This window comes from Hyaena hyaena, unplaced genomic scaffold (genome assembly GCF_003009895.1).
Source record: "Hyaena hyaena isolate Hyena2069 unplaced genomic scaffold, ASM300989v1 scaffold_413, whole genome shotgun sequence".
In the NCBI taxonomy this organism is placed as follows: domain Eukaryota; kingdom Metazoa; phylum Chordata; class Mammalia; order Carnivora; family Hyaenidae; genus Hyaena; species Hyaena hyaena.
The window spans coordinates 824,993-849,923 of record NW_024081047.1 but is presented as its reverse complement, the minus strand read 5'-3'; the positions used below and the strand labels follow the sequence as shown (position 1 = coordinate 849,923).

Below are 24,931 nucleotides of genomic sequence, written 5' to 3'. Positions count from 1 at the left end.
TTTGAATCCACATATAATTAACATGTACAGAAATGATTTGATTGGCAATTTATCACAGTGGTTAGCAGTCATATCACTTGTTTACTCAGAAAACATTTAAGTTTGCACATGGAAATAAAGGAGAGGTACAAACTTGAAATATTGTCAATCACCACATTGCTTCTTTATCACTAACTTCATCTGCCTTACTTTTCACAATGCTTTTTACTTTGCTTTTACTGTAGAAAATTTTATGCTAAAAAATAGAAAATGCTAAAAAAAATCTTGATATTGTTTTATGTCAAAAGGTCTGCACCACTCTCTTCTGTAAAGGAGAAAAACCATTGAGCACATAGTCCAAAAATTCTTATACACATGAATGAACCAGTAAAGAAATCTTTTCCCTGAAAAAAATGGCATTTTAAAATGCTTTGCATCATGTTTCCACTTCACCTAAAGAGAAAGGACCCTATTTGCTCTTCATTTTTAAATGTGAAGGGGGGGGGTTGGTTTTTGGTTTTGGTTTTGGTTAGCATTTATTTATAGGCATATTACTAGAAACTTATTTTTCTAGCTGTTGTATGTCTTATATTTCTGAATTAGCATGTATGTGTACATCTGTGGGTGTGTATCTACATCTTTCCATACATAAATACATGAGGAAAATAGAGAATTAAAGAATATTAAATAAATTGTTATTATCTAAAATGGCTTATACTTGGTTGGGAATTGTGTTGTTTCTTTTGTGTTGAAGTTTTGGATGATGAAAGCTTTTATTAACATTTTGAGTGTCCTCTTTTTTTGTCCAAAATAACCACTTTTCACAGTATTTACATAAGCAGTAAAATTGTATAATTACTACTCACTGGAAAGATTTTAATTTCAGATCAAATATATTCAATAGCATGGTATTTTTATGTAAAATATATACCACTTAAATTTTCATTAAGAGATTTTGTGAAGATGTTAATTTTTCTGGGACCGTGCTGCTGTGAGTTGGTTGTTTAACAGAATATTTTTAGATCTTAACATAGAGATAAATGCTCTATGCATTTCCTATACTTGGTTGATAGAGAAAACTAGGCCTATCTTTTGAGAAAAGATTCAAGTTGTATGTTTTTCTGTGTGCTTTTCTTAACAGATATGCTAACAGCTTTCAATAACATTTCTGAATGATTTCTCCTCATTTAGAGAAGAAAGGGAAATTGAAAATGACTTAGATTTTTAACTTTTTGATTTTTTTGTACTTTAAAAAGGGGAAATGTTCACAGATACTACATGCCATTGATATTCATAATAATAGTTGCACTGTCTATACAATCTATATTATTTACATTTTTTTTATAAAACAGCAGACTGTTTTCTGTCATAAAACAAATCTGGCTTGTATTGGAACAGATATGTCGTCATTTAAAAGAGTTTGAAGGTTTCCTACTTGCATTGACTGTCTTAAGCTTTAATCAATGTCTGGCTCTTAATTTTAGTAAATGGCATGACACACTATATCCATGGAGAGCTTTTGACAAAAACTTATTTATCAGTCTTCCTTTGCTGTGTGGTTTACTCAGGTGGCTTCAGTTTCCCTTTAGTAAAATAATATCACAGTGCTGGTGCTATAGTACAGAACAATGTTGTTACTGTGAACGCATCTTCTGCAGATAATATCCTGTTCCCTTTCTTTGTTGATATTTTTCTTTCTTAAACTTTGTCGCTCAGAGTATCTTTAATGCTAGCCAAGGAGTCAGGGACTTGGACGTATTTTCATGGACTTCCAAAGCTTTTTTCCCCCAGGTGAGTTAACTGTAAGGAACAGTCATACAATATTCAGGTATTTCAGCATGTATAACAAATTTTACCTTCTATATTTTGAAGCCTTTGCTTAAGGTTAATAGAGACTTTTTCCTGAAAATGACCTTGTACAAAGTGCTACAATTGGGTTTCCCTGGTAATCCGTTTCCCTCTACTTTTGTCAAAGAATGTATTATTAGTTTAAGTTAAACTTTAATGTGACTTCAAATTTGCTGTATTTATGACTAGCTTCTCCCATAATTACATCCATGTCTGGCTTTCTCAGCTTGCTTGTTTTGATGGGGAAGTCCCAAATCTATGGCTCTTCTCTTCTACCCTAGCCTTTCACAATGCCCTTTGGATGTTCATCTGAGATTGGGTGGGAATGCAGGGAGAAAAAAATAACAGTGTACTTCATCCATTTCTTACGCTGGTCCCAGATCTTCCATTTCTGTATCAAATAAAGCATGTATATTAGGGTTCCTTGAGAATGGCAACCATAGTTCTATGACTTATTTGTCAGTTCTTTTCATATACTGTTCACTATAAAAAAAAAAAAAGGACGGACTTTGTTTAACAGTTATTAATCTGTATAGTTGCTCTATTCAATAAAATATTAAATATTTTAATAAAAGTTCTCATATATTGCCTTTTGCTGAATAACTTGCAGTTATTATTAGTTTTTGACAAAACTCATTTCTTAATGTTCCACTGAATGACCAAAGTTTGGAAATACTGTTATAACTTAAATGCTCTAGGTATATCATTGAATACCAGTAAAAATGATTTTTCACTAAATGTGCTAATATTTGCTTGTTACTTTTAACATCATACCACGTAATGTTTTTAAAGTGTTTGTAAATAGGAATAACTTGCCTCTTCCAACTATGAAATAACCTGATGTATTTACTAAAATTAATTATTCACAACTAAACATTTTTAAATGTTTACTGAAAACCTTGTTAGTGTTAGTAGCACAGTTTCAAGTTCAGACCTTCTTTCCATTTTCATTTTGAGCTCACTGTATTCATATGTAAGTTTTTATGAATATATATGCATCAGTGTGTACAATGCATATTTTAAGTTTACTTTCAATTATAAATCTACTCTAAATTTTTCAAGTATTATTATATTCATTGTAAATAAATAGTGTCCATAGTACATATTTATACATCTAAAAGTTGGTGATTATTCATCACAACAATGAAATTAATAGAATATTATGTGAAGATTAAGAGTGAGTTAAAATTTTTCCCTAACCGTATATTGAGTTAAAGTCACAGGTACACTGAATTCTTGAATCCACCTTTTTTTAACTTTAGAATTTTATTTTTCATGTTTTACTGTAGAAAGGACCCTTTAGTATGAGACTACTTAGAGAGATAGAGCTATTTAGTATTATTTTATCTTGCATAAATAATATGTTAGTGTTTTTTTCATTTTTATTCCATGTTTATGACATTACTAAATATTAATTTAATTTTAACAGTGTTTGAAAAAGTGCCCCATTTGGGTCGCCTTTTGTTGTTTTTAAACATAAAAGTTTGTAGAGTCTTTACTACTGTATATAAAAGTACAGTTTAAATCTGTTTTAAAGAAGTGATAATGACAATGGAAGAGCCCCCAGTGTGGAACATTATGGGAAGAAGAGCAAATATGAGAAGGTTATTATTTCCCTTTATTCCATTCACATAGGAAATAATTTCATTCAGATTCAATAGAAAATTCAGGGCATGTCCTTTCCTTTCATTTTAGAAATGACCCTTACATCCAGATGCATTATATTTATGTAAAAATGTATCTTTGATATTAATCTCTCTACTAAAAGTATAATCATCTTCTGTTAATAGCATTAATATATCACTGTTTAGCATTGGCCTGGCAGATCTAGCAGGACATCTTTATTTGTGTTATGTTAATAGGAAGTAGAGTTGTTAAAATCTTATAAGCATTATTTTATCCTTAACTGGTAAATATTAAGATGTAGCTACATTTTATGCATATTTTTTTGTCATTGCTATCCCTGTTTATAGAAAAGTTTCCAGAGTCTTCATACCTGTTTTCTCTGTTTATAAGTAATTATTACAAAGTGGAAGGAAATGAAAGTTTAGACTTTTTAACCTGTACCAACATACAGCATTGCAGTAATAATGAATCAAAATTATTCAGTTGTGGTTAACAGAGTATATTATTTTTATTTTTCCTACTGTTTAATATTTCATTAAAAGATAAAACTAGAATCAAGTACTATATATTTCTTAAATTGTGGTGGGCAAAAGCCAGAGGTTCATTTGCTCTCCTGCTATATTTTCTTCTCTTCTTTTAAATATTACTCAGCATTGAAAAATTAATAGATTCTTTAATAGTGGTGTTCATGTATATACTTCAGTTATCTTTGGATATGTATTCTCTTATTTGATAGTATTAAAAACTTGCTGTAAAAGCTATTAATAAGAGGATGTCAAAAGTGATAATAGATTGTATTTTGTTTATTTTTTTTTCCTATTCAAATTTTCAGGAACCTAAAACTAATACTGATGACTTTTTCAAAGATATAAACTCCTGCTGCCCACAGGAAGCAACAATGCAAGAACAAGATATGCCGTTCTTGCGAGGAGGGCCAGGCATGTACAAGGTAGTGAAGACGGGACCTTCCGGTCACAACATCAGAAGCTGCCCTAACCTTAGAGGTATCCCAATTGGAATGTTAGTTCTGGGAAACAAAGTCAAAGCAGTGGGAGAGGTATGGATTCTTGTAGCTTCATGACTTCTAAATTATTCCTTTTTAATATAATACAACCAGAGCATCTCTTTCTTCCAAAGGTTGCCATTTCCATCCCAGGTTATTAAATGTTAATGTTCTTTATCTTTTCTTGTATTGCAAATACTACTAACATAATTTTTCTGTGCTTCTTTTTTAAATAATTTTATTCTCATAATTACTCGTCTGAAAACAGTATTTATATTAACAAAATGATTTGTAATGTATGTATGACTGGTATGTGCATATCTTTTCATTATTATAAATGTACTATAATGTCATGGGTTAACAGCACTTTAAAATATTTACTATGAATTGGTATAGAGATGTGACATATACAAAGAGTTTCATTCCTTTGTTCCCATTTATGTGTCTCACTGAAGTCCTGAGCAAATAAAATTACTTTTTAGTTAACGGCATTTGCCTCAGCTGATGAGCTTGAAGATGTAGTGTGTCATGCTATTTCTCAGTGTCAGGGTCATTTTCACGTTGTATTATAGACACTACCAATCTAAATAATAGTTTGCTATGTTGGGACATTTTAGGTGCAAAAAACAAAAGAGAGAGAGAGAGCACCACGTGTTTTGGGGTAATGTGTAAAGTTATTTAGAGATTGTCCTGTGCCTTAAAAATTATTATTTTTACTGAAGTCGTAAATAAGCAGCATTTTACAAAACTTTTTATCGATTTTTGTTTTACCTCAGGCTGTGGTCTTAATTTCAGAAACTAATTTCATGGTAACTTTTGGAATGATTACCCTATTCAAACACTTGAACTTTTTGCTGGTTTTCAGCCTGAGTGCCCTGAAAGAATCAAGCCAATCAATCGTGCTTTTTGTTATGTACTAGGTAACCAATTCTGAAGGTGCGTGGGTGCAGCTGGATAAGAACAGCATGGTAGAGTTCTGTGAGAGTGATGAAGGAGAGGCATGGTCCTTAGCTAGAGACAGAGGCGGAAACCAGTACCTCCGACATGAAGATGGCAAGTTGGCTTAAATTTGTGATTTATTCTGATTAACCTTTGAAATGCAGAATTAAACCACTTTTTATGTGTTTATTTTTTAAATAAAGAACAAAACTAAAGGTTAAAAATTCTTACAATTCTTGAAATTTGTGTGTAAAACAATGGGTACTCAGTGAATGCACACGTAAGAAGAGAATTAAAAGAAAATGTGAAACATATGAATCCATCTTTGCAAACTATGTTTATTTTTTTTCCATTGATGTAGATTTGTTGGATTCCTTATTCTGTGCCAGTCCAGCATTGAATGTTTTACCTTTTTTACCACTAAATGGAAGTTCACTTTTCAAATTGTCAGTCATAGTACTTCTACTAGGCAATTTTCATTTGATTTAATTTTGTCTCAGGATAGGAGCATTGGATAAATGCATAGCATCTTTTGGGGAATTCCTATTTTGTTGTTAGAGTTTCAGCTTTCAACTTCATCTTTTCAAAGAATGATCTCATTTAATAAAACATTTTCTTTAGTGTCCCCTTCTCTTTGTTCTCCTCGGGGCACAAAAATGGTTTTTCCAAGTTCAGACCATGTCATCACTTGTGCAGAGCTTTAACGAATTCTGACAGAGTCAAGAATTTTGTGTTCCTAAAGAGCTGTGTTTACCACTAGAGTAAAACTGATATACTAAAGTTTTTATTTGTTTACATCTAGATTGTGAGTCCCTTGTGGACAGGCACAGGAGTTTCAATCTTTGTATTCCTAGTTCTAAAACAGTTTGGGCACATACTAATTACATATTAAGTTTTGTAAATAGAAGTCAAATCACAAAAATATTAGTTAGGGCATCAAAATAAATGGATAAGTCAAGCATTGATTTTTCTTCCAAATCCCAAAATTTATAGGAAGAGGTCAGATAAACGAAAGAACATACCTATTTATCCAAAAGAGAATAAATATGTAGTACTTATTGTCCAAGAGACAGTATGGCCATACATATAAATAGATCTTTTAAAAATCTGAAACTTCATGAATGACAGAGTACATTTAGATCTAAAGTAAAACCTTGGATTGCAAATAACTTGTCCTGTGAGCGTTCTGCCAGACAAACAAACATTTCTAATAAATTTTAACTTGATAAATGAGTGATGTCTTGCAATACGAGTAGTATGTGATACCAAATATCACATGGTCACAACTGAGCCAGTGGGTCTTGAAATTCGCTTTGATGTACGAGTGCTTTGGATTACAAGCATGTTTCTAGAATGAATTATGCTTGTAAATGAAGGTTTAAGTATTAACAATATACATTAAACATTTTTTTCTTTTTTTCCCCACAATAAACCTTTTGAGTAAGTTCTATAATCGTCATTTTACAGGAAAGGAAACTAAAGGTCACAGGATTTAAAATGACTTGCGTGTGGTTATATAGCTAGATATATTGCAGATATATTACCTGAGCCAGAGACTGCATATGTATTATTTGAGATGCTGTGCTCATTACAGCTCATCACTCTGTGTCAGTAGTCATCGAATAGAATCTGAGAACTTACTCCTTGCCTTGTCTTTGCAGACACACTTTTCATAGTCACAGATGATGTGATTGTAAAATAATGTTCTGAGTTGGTATAACTACTCTTCATTATGTTGTGAGAATGAGAAAGGCTTCATTTGATGAAAATTAATTTTACAAAATAATCTTCCCATTTATAATATGCTTAATGTATACATTATATGTTCAGAAGTTCTTAAACATTTCCACTATATAAGAATATTCTGATAGAAATGAAAATACATAAAGTGAGATCAGCTTTATATAAGATATAGTTAAATATGAGAATGGTTTACATAACTGTCAAAATACCTTCCTAGCTTAATTATTTTTTTAACTGGCAATATAGCTTAAGTGAACTGGAGCTGGACTGCTTGGGTACAGATACCAGCTCCACAGCTTTTCAGTTGTGTAACCTTGGCCAAGTTAACCTGACATCTCTGTGCTTCAGTTTTCTCATTTACAGAATGAAAATACTTTATAAGTTCCATGTGAAATCCAAATAAATAAATAATAACATAAAGCTAGCAGACAGTAAGGTTAGCTGTTATGACTAAAATGTAAAATGCTCTCTATACTGAAGAATGAGTTTTAAATGGAGAATTTTATTTCTATATTTAGAAGGTAGAAGTTTCTTCTTAGTTAAAGTGCTTCTTAAATTAGGATATTGTTTCTGCTAAGTAAGATATTCAACCCTAAAAGCAGTGTAAGAGAAGTTTAAATTTCTCTCTGTCAGTGCATAATGGTCCTTTGCTCTTATATAAATTGAAGATATTAATTTTTTTAAGACCTGGGGTGATCAAAAAAAAAGTGATAAGAAGTTAGTGCCTGGAAATCACGAAGATTAGTTGATGTATGCAAATAGTCTGCTCATTGGTATTACTATGTAACTGTATTTAATGTGGAAATAAGAAGATTTGGCACTATAGTAATTTGTATGAAGTAGTGTAAGTACGACAAAATTTTCCTCTTGGTAAAAATTCTTTATAGGTCTTTAATATCTGTAAATAAAGCTAGTAGGTAAAGTTACTGCTATGGTTAAAAACAGACTTCATACTTGGTGCTGAGATCATTCTGAGTCTAGAGGGTGAGAGTGATGCTGTCTTTCCCATTCAGATAGTGTTCATGAATATTTTCCAGAAAACCTATTCTACTGCTGAAATATCTGACACTAAACAGTATTGCCTAAGGGAAGTGCTAGGGGATTGATTTCTTGGAAAAAGTCTAGAAATGCAAGTGGAAGAAAACACCACATTTTGTAGTTCCATTTTCTCTTCAAAGAGATCTTGAAATGTACTCCAAACTTTTCATTATTTGTAAAGTTTTTTTGATGGAATAGATACTTTTTTTCCATTTACCTTTTGTTTGACAGATTTAATTTTGCCCTTTTTTAGCTGGCATTATTAAGACTATTGAATTATGGTATTTGTGTTTCTAGTATTATATCATACAGGATCTTATGGCCATTTCATTAATAATGGAGGATAACCTCGTTTATTAATTTATTTTGTAAACTGAATAAAATGCCTTTTTTCTGGAAATAAAAATTATGATACATTTATTGACTTGAGCATGTACGAATAGCTCTGACTACGTGACTTGATTTATCCTTTCATTTAGGGAAAATGTCCTTATATAGTAAGTAAAAATAAGTTAAAAGTTAAATTTTCCACAAGTTTTACATTCAGAACTTAAAATATTTTGTATATTAGTACTCAAATAGAAAAGGAGAACATATGTTTAGACATTTGGAAGACTCATTTTTCTATTTGAGTGCTAATATACAAAATATTTTGATTTCTGGTTTATAGGGCACCCATTTTCATTTTATAAAGTGCTCCTGTATAAGTTTGTTACAAATTTGTGCCCCTGGTCCAGAAGTATTGGTATGCATTCACTGACATATCCAATATCCAGCCACAATAAAAGTGAATTGGCTTCATAAGACCATATTGTTTCTAAGTTTCGCTGTGTATTTGATAAATGAAAACAAAGATTGGTTGTATAATTTGTCAGGATTAGTGACCTAATTGTTAGACTTATTATCAGATCTGAATGTGAGGTTTAAAATCTAACCATCATAAAGTCTTTCTTGGCAAGTTTCTCTTTATTCTATGAATAAGGGAATACCATATAAGAAACTAATTTTATAGCTGTCTTTTATTATAGAACAAGTTCTTCTGGATCAAAACTCTCAGACTCCTCCTCCAAGCCCTTTCTCAGTGCAAGCTTTCAATAAAGGGGCAAGTTGCAGTGCCCAAGGATTTGATTATGGACTTGGAAATAATAAAGGTAGGTGTTTGAAAGTGAGTCTTTTACCCACCCGACCTTAATACTTTTATTACCTTCCCTTTTAACCATTTTTATTACTCTTCACCCACAAAACTTTATTAAAGCTTGTTCCTAGAAAACTAACAATCAAAATGTTTGCAAAGCTGTTCTTTTTACAGTATCATTTTTACCAGTTTTCGCTTATGTTTGTAGTTCTTGCTTGCTTATTTGCTCCTATTTAAAGATACTCACTGTGAATTCACATCATAAATTCTATGACACTGTATCTAGTAAAAGAACTATTGTTTTTATAGTCCACTTATTATTAATAGCAGTGTCAATGAGCAAAAAGGAACCTTCTTCAATCCACAGTGACCCATTTAAAATCAAAATATTTAAAGTAATATTACATGTCAGCTTTATTACATATACATTGTTTCGAATGTTTAGCCAAGTTATATTAGTTAATTTAGAATTATGTGAAATATCCTATCTTTGGGTTTGGTATGTATAATGAAATCAGAAAGTTGTAAAAAGAAGAACAGAAACCCCAAGCCAAAGAAATAAGATGTGTGTAGCTGGTCTTGTCTGCAGTATTAGAAGAGACCAACATCATGGACAACCCAAACAATAATTATTTCAGAATAATTTATACCTGCATTTCATCTAAAATTCAGACAGATTCCTTTTCTTTTCTATACATATGATCCTGACTCCTTTTAAATCAGCATATTGTCAGCAAGTAGCATACAAGTGGGGATGGGTAGGAGGGAGAAGATAGCCTACATGGAAATAATTTTACTTTAAAATGTCATTTACACTACTAATTCATAGGATTTGATTTCAGGGAACAAATACAGCATCATTAGACCTGACTTGCAGAGCAAATGAAATAATGAAATTGTCAATAAAATGCAAAATGACATCAATGTAGAGGAGATACTCAGTTTAAAATAAAACTACATTTTGTTTGATATCTTTATTGCTTTCCACAAAGTATTTATATGAAGGAAGCCTAGCTACAAGATTCTTTTTGGCTTTTCCTACTCTATTGAATTGGTCTATCCTGTAGGCTTGGGGACTGCCTGCCTGCTTGCTCATTTCTAATAGCTCAGATTTCAACTAACTTGAGCTAGACCTTCATACCCGAGTAGGGTAAATGCTTGATGGTGTTTTCTTCATGTCCTTTTTACCTCTCCCATTATCAATCCTTAAATTAAAATCTCAGTGTTTACTTACTACTGCTCTATTTCATTAGTAATCTGTTTCAGAGCCATATTTAATTCAAATTGTATGCTATCAGTCTCTAAAATGTCTAAATTATACTGGTGACTATCACTTTAAATCAGTTTCCAAAATATAATTTATTTAAACATCATAGGAATGTAAATCAAATTTTAAGAGACAAACATTGCTGAGAGCATTTGTTATTAAATAGAAATAATGAAGTACTGCTTTTTTTAAAGTGTGATTTTGCTTATATTGTTCAGAAATAGCATGTATTTATTAATAGGCTTTTAAAATACTTGGTGCAAAGGAATATTAAGAAACTTAAATCTAATTAAATATATCTGACCTCTGTTTATGAACTTACCTTTAAAGTAGTTCCCATTTTCTTTCACTGTTTATGCTGTCCAAGATCAAGAAATCTTTTTATAAAAATTCTTTATTCTTAATACTATAAAATTCTTCATAATTTCTAAAATCCTTCCTGTAGTCTACAGCATAAATTTTTGAAAAGTAGACATGTAGCTGTGTATACAGTTCTTTCCATATAAGTCTATTCTTTCTTCCTGTTTCAGTTGAAGTTTTCACTTAAGAAACATTATTATATGTAGGGAATGTGGCTGGAAAGGTACTGTTTTCCAGTTTTTGCATCAACTAATCTAGATATGTTTTTTCTTCTCTTTTTCAGTATTATCTAAACTATGTAATACATATAATCTCCTAAAGAAGAAGCTAAGGATCATCCAATTATATTGTTTCATAGTTATAAAAATATTTTTCTATTAAAGTCATGCGTATTTAATTTTAAGGAAGAATGTCAGAATTCATACTTGAGATACTATTCAAATTAGGTAGCACATACTCCTTTTTATCTTATAAGTGTTAAAAGTTTTTATATTATCTATCCAAGCAAAGGAGCTCATGCTTTGAAAAGTATAATTTCTTTGTCAGTAACAATTTTAAAAAAGAAAATAATAATTTATTGACTCTAATGTAAATATATTACTAAGTTAATAACATACTTTGCCTCCCTTCAAATCTACATTTACTTAAAAAACCTTTTCATATTATTTGAAATGAAGAATACTGCACATGAGGTGGAGTTACTTAGTCATTTGTTAGGTGTTATGTAGAAGACATCTTTTACTTAGATCTCCATTTACATTTGTATGATATTGAGTCAACTTCTCAACCATAGATCTTCATAGACTGAATTCTCCTACACTGGTGCTCAGTGTTGTGTGTGAATTTACATGAATTTATTTTCATAGGTGGGCTGTTATAGATTATTAAAACAACATAAACATTTGGTCCCTAATTTGAGGATAATGATCACCAACTTCCACTCACTCCTGAATTGGCATAGTTTTTTTTTTTTAGTGTTTAACTTTATCTGAATGTCATAAAGTACCATATTCTTTGCCATTTTGGATGTTAATTAATAACAAGTTGTAGTTTTGACTGTTTTGCCCACTGCAGGTGACCAACTGAGTGCCATATTGAATTCCATTCAGTCTCGGCCCAATCTCCCAGCTCCTTCCATCTTTGATCAAGCTGCAAAACCTCCCTCTTCCCTAGTCCACAGCCCATTTGTGTTCGGACAGCCCCTTTCCTTCCAGCAGCCTCAGCTTCAGAGTAAGTCTGTCAGCCTTACCTGCCTCATCAAGCCATTTCTGAAGCTTCGTTCTGAGTTGTTTATCAGTTACTAATTATTTATCAACTCACTTAAATGATTTTATTTCACGAGAATGTTATCCCTTTCCACATTTTTGAAACATTTGAGCTATCCTGTGCTAAGACGTTGTGCAGCTAAAACATTTGTTTTTTAATCACACATTTTTTAAATTAAGCATAGTTATTAAAGTATGGCTGTTATGCTCTCTATTCTAATTCCAGAATAAGCAAATACATACTATAAAGCATGTTAAGACAAACATTTTATTTAAAAGTTTTTTATATATAAAATGCATGACTATGCTAAGCATCACTTAATAGAGATAACTTTCATTGTTTTACGCTGGATTTTTGTTACTTAGGGATGCCCCAAGAGAATAAACCTATTTCACTATACCAGTGGGTGGAGGAGAGGTGATACGGGGCAGGTTTGTTTCTTTTAGGTGAATTTGGTATCTGTGAAATTATAGCAACTTGAGGCTTCCAGATTTTCTCAAATTGTTGTTTCTTCTCTTACTTTGTTGTTGTCTTTCTGTTCTTAATATGTTAAGTGATTATGTGATTATAGCTGTGCCTTCAAAGATTGCTCTAGCCCCCTGTCTATGATAGTAATTCACATTGATCTGGAAAATAGACCCAAACAAATTACTCTTAACTAAGTGTTCTTTTTTTCTTAATAACCTCCTCAGGCCTCCACATAAACTTCCAAGAGCTTCTTGTAGTATGGCAGTAATATATTCTCCTTGGCTTTCAGTTCATGTATTGGCTATATAATATATAAACATACTCACTGAATGAGATAATTCATGAAAGTTCCAGTTCGTGCAAATAATGTTACTCATCAGGATATTATTATCTACCTTAGATAAAGAGTATACAGAAATATAAACTTTTTTGGGATTGCACTGTACATTAGGCAAATTTAATGAAATTAAGTAGTTTGGAAATTAAGTAGTATCAGTTTCTAGCCCATCTTTGTGTATATTTATATATGTATAATATTCACTTGAATGCATCTTAAAATAAGAACTTCAAGGAAATATAATAGTGTCACGTGTGTGAAATAGCTTTTTCCTTCTTTGATAAGCATTACAGATGAAGGAAAGAGAAGTGACAACTTAGTTTACTCATTTAATGAAGCAATAGTTTTTTTACACTTATATATGCCTAGATTGCAGGAAGTTTTAAAGGTAAAGACGAGGGGAAAAACAAAAAGGGAAAAAAAATCATAATCAAGCAGAATTTTATGCATCTTGTGTCTAGGTGTTATCAGTACCACTGCTTCCTTTTACCACCATCTTGGAGGAACTTTGAAATCATGGCCTGGACATACCTCAGTTACCAATTTTTTGAATCATCGCTTGTCTCTATTCCAACAATAGGAATTATGTAGATCTTTCTTTTAACCTCTTAATTTTTCATCAGAATATCACTGAAGTTTGACTTACAAATTCCAGAAACCAAAATTCTTAATTTTTAACACATCTTAAAAAAAGTATGGAATCTAAAACAGTTTTAATGTTTTAGAAGTAAATTAGAATAGTATTCATCACATCATATTAGGAAAATTAAATATGGCAGAGTGTGCTTATTGTTAAGACTACCTGAGTAAGGTATTCTTTCCTGAACTTCACTGCTATCCATCGCACCAGCAGTTCCCCTCATTTTAGAGGGTGGCAACCGGGACACCTGGGTGCGTCAGTCAGTTAAGCGTCCGACTCTTGATCTCAGCTCAGGTCATGATCTCACAGTTCTTGAGTTCAAGCCTTATATCAGGCTCCGTGCTGATGGAACAGAGCCTGCTTGGGATTCTGTCTCCTTCTCTCTGCCCCTCCTCCACGTGTGTGTCTGTGTGTGTGTGTGTGTGTGTGTGTGTGTGTGCGTGTGCATGCATGTGTGCGTGTGTGTGCATGCACGTGCACACGCTCTCAAATAAACTTAAAAAAAAAATAGAGGATGGCTACATACTGAACTTCCCATTACTAATTAGTAAAGTGAGAATCACTTCTGTCTTAGACATTTGTGATACTAAAAGAAAACATTATTATGTAGAAGACTATATATGTATTTTTAAATGTTTTATTTATTTCTAGTAGAGAGAGACAGCGTGAGCAGGGGAGGGTCAGAGAGAGGGAGTCACAGACTGAAACAGGCTCCAGGCTCTGAGCTGGCAGTCAGCACAGAGCCCAACGCGGGGCTCGAACCCACGAACAGTGAGATCATGACCTAAGCGAAAGTCGGACGCTCAACCGACTAAGCCACCCAGGCGCCCCTGTAGAAGACTATATTTACTAATTTTTCCTTATATTGATAGTCACCACTATGTACTAAACACTGTATTTAAACACTTTAATACATCCTCATTTGAAATACTGTCTCCATTTTACATTCTGTAAGGAAACAGAAACCCAATAGAAATTATTTTCCCTAGAAATAAACATAGTAAAATAGTAGAGCCAGAGTGTGAGGCCAGTTCTACTGTCTGACTACAAAGGCCATGTTTTAAACATTCAGCTTTGCGTACTAATGAGTAATGTCAAAACTGGCCTTTGATACATATTTTTCAAATTTCTGTCTACATTTGTTCCATCATCTAGTCTATAGTATTAGCTTTGTTTGGGTTGTTTATTTATGCTTTATAGTTTAATTTTAAGAATGTAGCATAGTTGGAGGGGAAAAAGATGTTTCCTAAATGCCATAACTCAAGTTGCCAAATAAGTATACAAGCTCTACATAGACATATATAAACTGCCCTACGTATTAACTTTATTTAGAACTTCTAGGGGCACTTGGGTGGCTCAGTCAGTTAAGCATCCGACTTAGGCTCAGGTCATGATCTCACCGCTTGTGGGTTTGAGCTCCGTGTCAGGCTCTGTGCTGACAGCTCAAAGCCTGGAGTCTGCTTCAAATTCTGTGTGTCTGTGTATGTGTGTGTGTGTGTGTGTCTGCCTCTCCCCCACTCACACTCTTATCTCTCTCAAAAAAAAAAAAAAGAATAAATGTTAAAAAAGAAAAAAAAGAACTTTTATGAGTGTAGTTATCAATAATTCTTTAGTTTTGTTTTTCCAGAGGCATAGATTTCACTGATCTTCGGAATTGGTCTTAATCTGGTTCTGGTAGATTAAAATAATTTGATAATTTTGTATAGTAGCAAGCTTATGTATACACACAAATTGTTTGAACTTTTTAGTGAAATAGAATAAATACAGAAATAAAATTACAAATTTTCCTTGTCTTATGTATGTATAGGCCTGAGGGAGGGAGAGAAGTATATATAGGCTTTTTCTTTACTATTGTATAATTTACTTTTTTATTTCAAATTATTTATGTAGTTTTTAGAATCAGTAAGCAATTTTGCAATAAGGTTCTAATGAACTGAGGTGGAGAATGATATCTCTGCCATTATTCTGTGAGAATAATTCACTGCGTATTTTCACTATCTTTACTCATTCCATTTGAGTATCATTTTCTGTCTCATAGCCCTTGACAGGGTCTTAACACATCATAGGCATCGGAGGAATATTTATGGACTCTAGATGCCTAAGATTATCACTTTCTTTAGTGTAAACCACGAATTTAAGATCATGTGTTTTTTATTTTATGCTAGGTATTCCAGTATTAGAGTATACCCTCAAAGAAGAGGAAGAATGTTTCAGTACTAATTAAAACCACTATAATATGTTGATACAGAGTCTAATAATTCTGAGTTTATATTGAGTTATGGTAGTTAGGAGTTTTATATCTAAGCAAGATTCTCCTACTGAAAAATTATTCCAAATGACTGTGTTTAACATAAGCATTTAAAATCTACTGTCCAGGAGACCTAATAGATTATTTTTATTGTAGAAAAAATGATAAGACAATATACTATTCTCTCAGACATTTTAAACATATAACTAACATATGTCAAAATAACAGTATTTTCAAGCCCAGATAGGAAACTTCAAGGTTACCTTGGCAACAAGAGGTTTTCTATTATACCTGTATGTCACATTCTTAAATGAGACAAAATATTTGCTAATTGTGACTTAAAATGTCCACTTGAGTATCTGCATGCATATTTATTTACATTAGGGAATACCAGTATATACTAAATCACTGTGTTCATTTCGCTTATAGAGATGAAGTGATGGAAAGAACTTAAAACTCAGATTTCCCTTCCAGCCACTTACTGGCTTTATTTAGGTAGGTTACTTGACATAGCTGAGCCCTTTTTACTTCATCCATAAAGTGGGGTGCCCAGTAAATGTTAACTCCTGGTATCATTATTGCCTTTTGATACAAGCACTTAACATCTCTTGTGCTCACAGGACTGGAAGAAATCACAGCCTGAGAGAGAGCAGTTTATTCTCAGTGTGGAGGTGTTGCAGGAAGGAATTTGGAAAAGGACAATTGAGGTTTCCTGGCTACTTCTCAGTTTACACTGTTATAGTATAACTTTATTATTTGTCTTGAGATCGATTCTTCATAGACTTAACATTATGTTCAGATATTAGTATGAATTTTAATATAAAGGCCAGCTTTGTTTCTAGGACATAAAGATCATTTCTATCCTGAATTATAATCATACCACAGAATTTGTCCATTTGTTTACTTGCCTGCTGTTAAGGTGTGGCATGGATGGAACCTTGGCTTATGTGCCTGCCCTTCTCTCTTCAAACAGAAGTATCTTATCCTAAAAACTTTTTCGTTTTGGTTTGGATTTCAGCTGTCTCTGTAGTTCATGCAGGTTTCATCATTCTGAAGGCAGGATACAGTTAAGTTTCTGATTTCTCTGGTCTATAGTTACCATTTTTAACTTTGCAACTAGTAAGATTTGTGGAGAGCCAGATTTTTATTTTTAAGAGCATCTTCGGCCCTCTTGTGCCTCACATTATTTCTTAAGGAATAGTACTTAACCTTTTTGTGAAATTTTTTGAAGTTATTGTTTCTCAGGCCTAGATATACATGCACATCAATTTTTTTTGTTTGTTTTATTTTTTTTTTCAAATAGTTTATTGTCAAATTAGTTTCCACATAACACTCAGTGCCCATCCTCACAAGTGTCCTCCATGCCCATCCTCCCCTTCCCCCCACATCCATCAGTCCTGTTTTTGTCAGCATTCAAGAGTCTCTCATGGTTTGTCTCTCTCCCTTTCCCCCACCATTTCCCCCCTTCTTCTACCCCTTGTTCCTCCGTCAAGTTCCTCCTAATCCTCCTATACGTGCAAACATAGGATATTTGTCCTTCTCTGCCTGACTTATTTCGCTCAGCATAACACCCTCAAGGTCCATCCATGTTGCTACACATGGCCAGATTTCATTGTTTCTCATTGCCATGTAGTATTCCATGGTATAGATAAACCACATCTTCTTGATCCATTCATCTGTTGATGGACACTTAGGCTCTTTCCATGTTTTAGCTATTGTGGAGAGTGCTGCTATGAACATTGGGGTACATGTGCTCCTATGCCTCAGCATTTCTGTATCCCTTGGGTAAATTCCTAGCAGTGCTATTGCTGGGTCATAGGGGAGTTCTATTGTTAGTTTCCTGAGGAACCTCCACACTGTTTTCCAGAGGGGCTGTACCAGTTTACATTCCCACCAACAGTGTAGGAGGGTGCCCGTTTCTCCACATCCTCGCCAGCATCTAGAGTTCTCTGATTTGCTCATTTTAGCCACTCTGACTGGCGTGAGGTGGTATCTCAGTGTGGTTTTGATTTGTATTTCCCTGATGAGGAAGGATGCTGAGCATTGTTTCATGTGTCGGTTGGCCATCTGGATGTCCTCTTTGGAGAAGTGTCTGTTCATATTTTCTGCCCATTTCTTCACTGGGTTGTTTGTTTTTCGGGCATGCAGTTTGGTGAGTTCCTTATAGATTTTGGATATTAACCCTTTATCTGATATGTCATTTGCAACTATCTTTTCCCATTCCATTGGTTGCCTATTAGTTTTCTGGATTGTTTCCTTGGCTTGCACATCAGATTTTGCTCAGAAGTTTCCTATCTCAGCCATCACAAACTGAAATGATATGCTTTTCCTTCATGTTATATATTCCTTAACCGTAGTTACTTGGAATTTACTATGTATTCAGTAATAATGCTCTGAGTATGTTTTATGCAGGTGCAGTTATGTCTAGAAGTCATCTAGAGACATACTGTGTTTGGGGTTATCCGCCTTAACAGATTTTCATCATCTTCCTTTTGACTTTCCTATCACATAGGTTAATGTTATATACTAGTGCAAAGCTTATTTCTGTTTTATCCTTCACTTGGAAATTTTATTCCAGCTTTCATTATTTTATAATTCATTTAGTATACTAACATTTATGTGAATAAATTTTATTTCCTATTCCATTTCTTAAGCTCCTATGACACTCACATAATTCCACTTTTCTTCTGATATATGTGCTAGGATTCTGGATATACTGATTATGCAGTGACATTGTATCTAAAGCTGTCAGTACAGACAGCTGCTAGCTAAGAGTATGTAATAATTACTCTCACTTTATTTTAAACTCCCCAAAATATTAGTAGACAGATGTGGGAATAATAATTATACTTAATTACACTTATTTGTTTATCTGCATTTTGCTCAGTTACTAACATCCTTTGACCTTGTTGATTGTTTATATATTGTCTCAAGAACCAATAGTAGGGTTTTTTTTTTTATTTTTAAGATTAGGTATTTTTAAACTAAATAATTGCCGAACACCAAGTTAGGCTTAACCACTTGATGCCTATTACAGGCATCTACTATCAAAAATATCTGATATTCTATTCAGAACAGTAGTCAGAGGTACAGTTACTGAGATATAAATGAGGTGAAGAAGGTCGCGAACACTGTCCCTGCCATTCTTCCATAAACTCAGTGAAATTTTATAATCATTGCTTGGGAGTGATCTATAGAATTTGATTTCTTTCTTATATGTTAAAAATATATATATACACATATAAATGTAGATATGTATAAGCATGGACAGAATACAGTGAATTTTGAGCATTTTCATAGATTTATTTATAAAACTTTCTCAAATTCTTTCAAATATCAATGTTAAGATTGCATTTATTAATTTTACTAGGACTATAAAATCTATAACTCCTGTATTGCCTTCTTAAGACTGAGAGCTAGAAGACCTGAAAAGCAAAAATAGATCCTGACATTCATTTCTGCCAGTTATTTGTAGCCTCCTGTGGTATGTTCTGTGGAAAAAACTCCATCACTATTACTTCCCCTGTCTGAGTATCAGGAATAGTGACATGGGTGATGTGATTAGACACCTGCCCTCCTGGATATAATGTATTTCTAGTGCCCTTTCTAATATTCTGTTTAGTATTTCTGATCATTGCTTAATTGTTTACTTAACATTGAAAAAGAATATATGGGGGCACCTGGGTAGCTCAGTCGGTTAAGCATCCAACTTCGGCTCAGGTCCTGATCTCACAGTTTGTGAGTTTGAGCCCCGCGTCGGGCCCTGTGCTGATAGCTCAGAGCCAAGAACCTGCTTCAGATTCTGTGTTTCCCTCTCTCTCTCTGCCCCTCCTCTGCTTGCACTCTGTCACTTTCTTTCTCAGAAATAAACATTAAAAAAAAAGAATATATCCCTTTTAAATCCAGAACTGCAGTTCTGTGTACTGCCACCAGATGGTGACCTATGCCTTGATTATTCCAGTTTATGTTCCCAGGAGCAAGGTCAGGTTTCTCATATTCACAGCAGAACCACAGTTTGTCCTTGTTAAACTGAAATGAGAGTGCTTTCTTTATTAAAAATTAAAATTATACTTTTTTATTTTTACTATCAGTATCTAAGGAGTAATTTTTTAAAATACAATTGACAGTGGACTCAAAGTTGCTATGTTCAGAAAATGAATTAAATATCCCAGGGAACTTAATAGTTGGGATCCAAAACAAAGAAGACAAAGAATAAATGACACATGTAGAACCCTCTTGTTAATAAGGGGATATTTTATGCCAAACAGACAACATTGACTTCAATGAGTACTGAAGAGAAATCTTGTTTTTTATGTTGCTAATATACTCTTTAGTGAGCTATATGTTGTACCAAAAAGAATCAAAATTCCAGAGGTGAATTTGATAATAGGTTGTTTTGCCTATAAAATGAGCTTTTAAAAAGAACATGATTATCTAGCTTCCAACAAATTGCCTGAAAGTTGATCAACATTTTTTCTTTTGTGCATAGATATCAATGTATGTTTTAAGGATTGCTTCTCTTTTTGAATTGAAAAACATAAATCTTTTAAAAAGTTAACTGTGTCAAACTATGTTCAAATATGAGCAACTTTTGTAAAAATTACATGCATTGAACAAGTGGCTGTGGTCCCAGCTTTATTTCTTTAGGTGTTTAACAACCTTTTTTAGACTTTCAAAAAATGTTAGGATTTCAATCTTTATATAGGCTTTGTAACATAGTTTAAAGACTTCAAAGCTGTTCTGGCTTCAAAACCTTTCCCAGGATTTTGTCCTTAAATGCAAATGTCCTTATTTTTCACCTTTATGTTTATGGGTGCTTCTAATTATGACATTATCCTGATTTCTGCTCCTATGTCCTCCTGCTAAACCCTGTCTTCACAGATGTTAGCAAGCAAGCCACGAGGCTGTATCCTTACATTCGCAGGTTGAATTCCCCTTGAATTAATTCTCCAATGGAAAAATACCCTCCTAACTGATATTTTCAGTGAGAGTTGCAGACTTGGTAGTATGTGAGATTTAAAGAGCATGAGAATTCCTTTTGCAGCACCCGGTACCTTTGGGGTTTTATAGATTTCAAAAAGAAGTTTGCTCAAAAACATTAAAAATTTAATATTTTTTAAAATTTAGATGAAGATGATTTGAGGGCATATATGTCACATCTCTCCATGCATTCCTACCTTTTCTCTCTTGAACCCACTGCAAGGGGTCCTTACAGTTGTCCTTATTCACAGAAATTAGTCTCTTTTGTTTTGCTAAGTTCAGTCTTCAGTTTATAGATCTCATTTTATTGCTGTATCAGCAATGTGTTGACAGAGTTCATCTCTTTTTTTCCCTGAAATACCTTCTGCTGGATATTTCCTACCTCGTTGACTATTCATTTCTCCTCTCTGCATCCTCCTCTGTTCTGTCTTCCTAGTAATGTCTCAGGGCTTTGTCTCTTCTGGACTCCAGTCCCTAACTGTTCCTCTCCAGGCATGGAATGTCACTCAGCATCTGCATGCTTGTGGCTCCCGAGCTCATCACCACTTGACGTAGTATATATTTGCTCGTTGTCTCTCCTTTTACCTGAAGATACGTTTCATGAGAGCATTGACTTGATATCTGTTTATCCTTTTATCTTCAAGTTCCAGAACAATATCTGACATGTAATACATACTCCGTACCTTGCATGGAGTGACCTCTTGGTTTTTGAGTAGTTCATCTTTAATCTTGGCCACAGTAAAGAATCAGTCAACTATTACTTTTCCTGTTTTGAACAAAGTGTATCCTTATCCAGTTTTTTATTTCAGTAACAAGAAATCTATCTCCTTACTATTTGATTGCAGATCAGCTGATTTATTTTAATCACCATGAATTAATTTTTTAAATAAAATGGATGTTTTTCAGTTTTAGATACAGCATTTTTTTAGCATAAAACTTTGAAAAGACTATAATTTAGAGGTTCTATTAATTATTTGGAAAAAAATAAATAATTTTTAAGTACTTCATTTTCTGCATGGTAAAATCATTAATGTGTCTAGCATTTTTCAGTGACTTGTAAATTTTCTTTGCTTTATTTATGTTGCAAAGCTTTTTATAAAGCAAAATTTGGTGTCTTAGTAATAAGCTGTAAAGAACAAACATTAAATATAAGGAGTAGCACTAACATTGCCCACTGAAGGTGGACTCAGAAAAGTAGTCAACCCTATATTGTTTCCATACATATTGGAAAAATCATAATCATGTGTCCATACAGAAAACCAGGTGACAGTAGCTATGCTAAACTGTAAGTAATATTTCTGTATTTTTACAAAATATACTATTTACAAAAGAAAAAAATTTACTTATAAACTCTTATTTATAAGTAAATGAGCACAAAGAAAATGGAGTTAAAAAAATATTAGTCTAAAAAGAAATGTTCAAATTTGATTCATGAGAGCAATGAGCCTTACTTAACTTTTAATGTATTTTGATCTATGTTTATTCATTTAAATCAGTTTGACCTTTGTTTTCAGTTTTAATTTTAGAGAAATATAAACCTGTTGAAAAATTTAGCAAAATATAAACTTTTTAATAAGGTGATTGTGCATACCATTTGAAATGCTTTGTTTCTGCTTGTGTTCTCTGCTGAATTTTTTTTCCATTGAATCTGTGCTGCTTCTTTGCCAATGTTTTCCACTATAGAATCTCCATCTCACAACCTTGCTTCTCGTGAGCGCATTTACAAAAATTATGGTGTAGCTGGGCCTGCCTCTGCTCTCTCATCTCTGTCTCACAAACTCAAGGGTGGGTATGCGTGCATTCACTGATGGGCCATTCGTAATGAACACAGGAGGTTTCAGTAAAGAAGCTTTATTAGTTCACCTCAGTCATTTCCATCCCATTCCATTTTTTAAGATTAAAGTTTATAATTTTATTTAAAATTTGATATTTTGGGGTAATTTATATTGTATCTATTCAATATTATAGTATTAATTACCCTAATTGTTGTGCATGTTTATTATATCTGTAGGCTAAATATTATTTTTATTTCAAACCCATATAAGATCTTAAAAAATAAAATAGGTATATAGAAAGAAATGCCTGACTTGGGGAGTTGTAAAGTCATTATCAGAACACGATGTTATATACCTATAAGGCATAAAGCACATTGTGATCTGCAAGAACATAGTTATCTTATGTGACAGGTTAGTCTTAAACCCATTTTACTGTTATGGAATGTTAAAATCATTTTCCTGTTTAAGTTTTTTATGCAAAACACTTTGATAATTAAGTTGAAGTTTTTTAGTTTAACTTAGTTATAAGGACAGGTATATACATATATAGATACATGGATATAAACCTACCTGTCCTGTCTGGCATGGACTCTTCCTTATAGTATTTTCTTAGTTACTATGACAATTAATAAAATTTCAGACAGTTTAAAAATATGCTTTTGGTTTATTGTAAAACTATAGGTTCCTACTCATATCTTTGTCTCAAAGTAATATTTAATTAAATTTAATATTCTGTGTTTTAAGAAAATTTTATCAAGTTGTTTTTTGCACCAGTGGTTAATGTATTGCATAAGATTTTCAAGTAATTTTCCTTTTTCTTAGAAATGGGTAAAATATTTTTATGTCTCTCCTTAGTACAGTTGATAGTGATGTTATGTATTCTTATAGGATAATAAATAGGATTATGGAACCTGATCTCTACAGTATATAGTGTTGTCAAACCTGATATATATTATGGCATAGCACACTATAGCATTATATTATGGTACGTTAGTTATAGTATGGTAACATATAACCTGATGATTTATGATTTGGGCATGAAAAAATTAGAAAGGTCATTAATGAGTAAATATGTAACACCTAACATGTTTACTAATTTGTTTGAATATGCTAAATTTCTGTCCTGTCCTGTAATATTTTTTCTACAGATTTCCATTGAGGTTAGACAGTTTTGGCCTATTATCACTTAAACTTACATATGATAACTACAGTCATTAAACTAAATTAAGTGATGAATGTGAAAGTTATGTGTGCTCTAAAGATTTTTAGATTTGTTTATATTTATTGATCTTTCAAGCAGCCACAAAATGACAATTTTTAGAAATACAACATGCTTCAAAATGTTTTATGTTTTTTTAATTTATTTTTTAAAATGTATTTATTTAAATTCAAGTTAGTTAATGTACAGTTACAGTATTGGTTTTAGGAATAGAACCCAGTGATCCAAAATGTTTTAAATTTAATGTTTATGCACTTAACAAAGCTGATATTTTATTTAAACAATATATGAAATATATTTTGAAAAAGTAACTTTTTCAAGAGGATTTAGTTATAATTTGGCAATTAACAGTTCATAGAGAAATAATTCTGCATTATTTATGCACTTGGACTCCCAAAATGTATTCAGATATCACCACTTAGAGATCTTAATATTCACCACCACTAGAGGCATAGAGATGGAGAATACAGGTGCCTGTACTCTCTAACCCTCTCTATATAACAGACGGTTTTTGCCAACGTATGACAAGTGGTGTTCTTGTTATTCATAAGATTCCATTGTTCAGCCAACCACAGAGAGATTTTGCTCTATGAGAAATTGCACGCCATTGATTTCAGAAGCAAGCCTCTTTCAATTCTTGAATTGATCTCTTAGAGGGCTGGCAAATATAAAAGATTTACTACTTATGTCTAGATTTACTGTTTCTTATGGTTCAGCTTCTGAAATAAATGTCATGATGAAAGCACTTCCAGCTGTCAGGTTAATAACACATATATATATATATATAGTACTCCAAACATCACATATTAAAAGTTAGTGGAAAGAACTAGACTCGTGTGTAATTCTACCAAACACAGTAAAATACAGTATGTTTGTTTATAAAACTCACTCTGTAGATCTATTACTAGATCAATAAGATGAGCAGCAGTTTGTTAAACTACTTTTGCACAGTTTGAGAGCACTTATTTATCAGGATTGTTATACCTTTTTATCTGTGCTATCCTAAGACCATATCAGCATCTAGAACTTTTTTCTGTATTGTGATTTTTTCCCATGACTT

At 32.7% G+C, this 24,931-nt stretch overlaps 1 protein-coding gene across 1 annotated transcript in view; it reads left to right on the top strand.

The window, feature by feature from the left end:
- MYCBP2 (MYC binding protein 2) overlaps nucleotides 1–24,931 on the top strand; it is a 280,386-nt gene that overhangs the window by 202,523 nt on the left and 52,932 nt on the right. Inside the window, exons 53-55 of the mRNA XM_039252458.1 lie at nucleotides 4,286–4,510; nucleotides 5,377–5,509; nucleotides 9,205–9,327. Coding sequence (XP_039108389.1) covers nucleotides 4,286–4,510; nucleotides 5,377–5,509; nucleotides 9,205–9,327 — 481 coding nt within the window. The remainder of the gene's footprint in view (nucleotides 1–4,285; nucleotides 4,511–5,376; nucleotides 5,510–9,204; nucleotides 9,328–24,931) is intronic.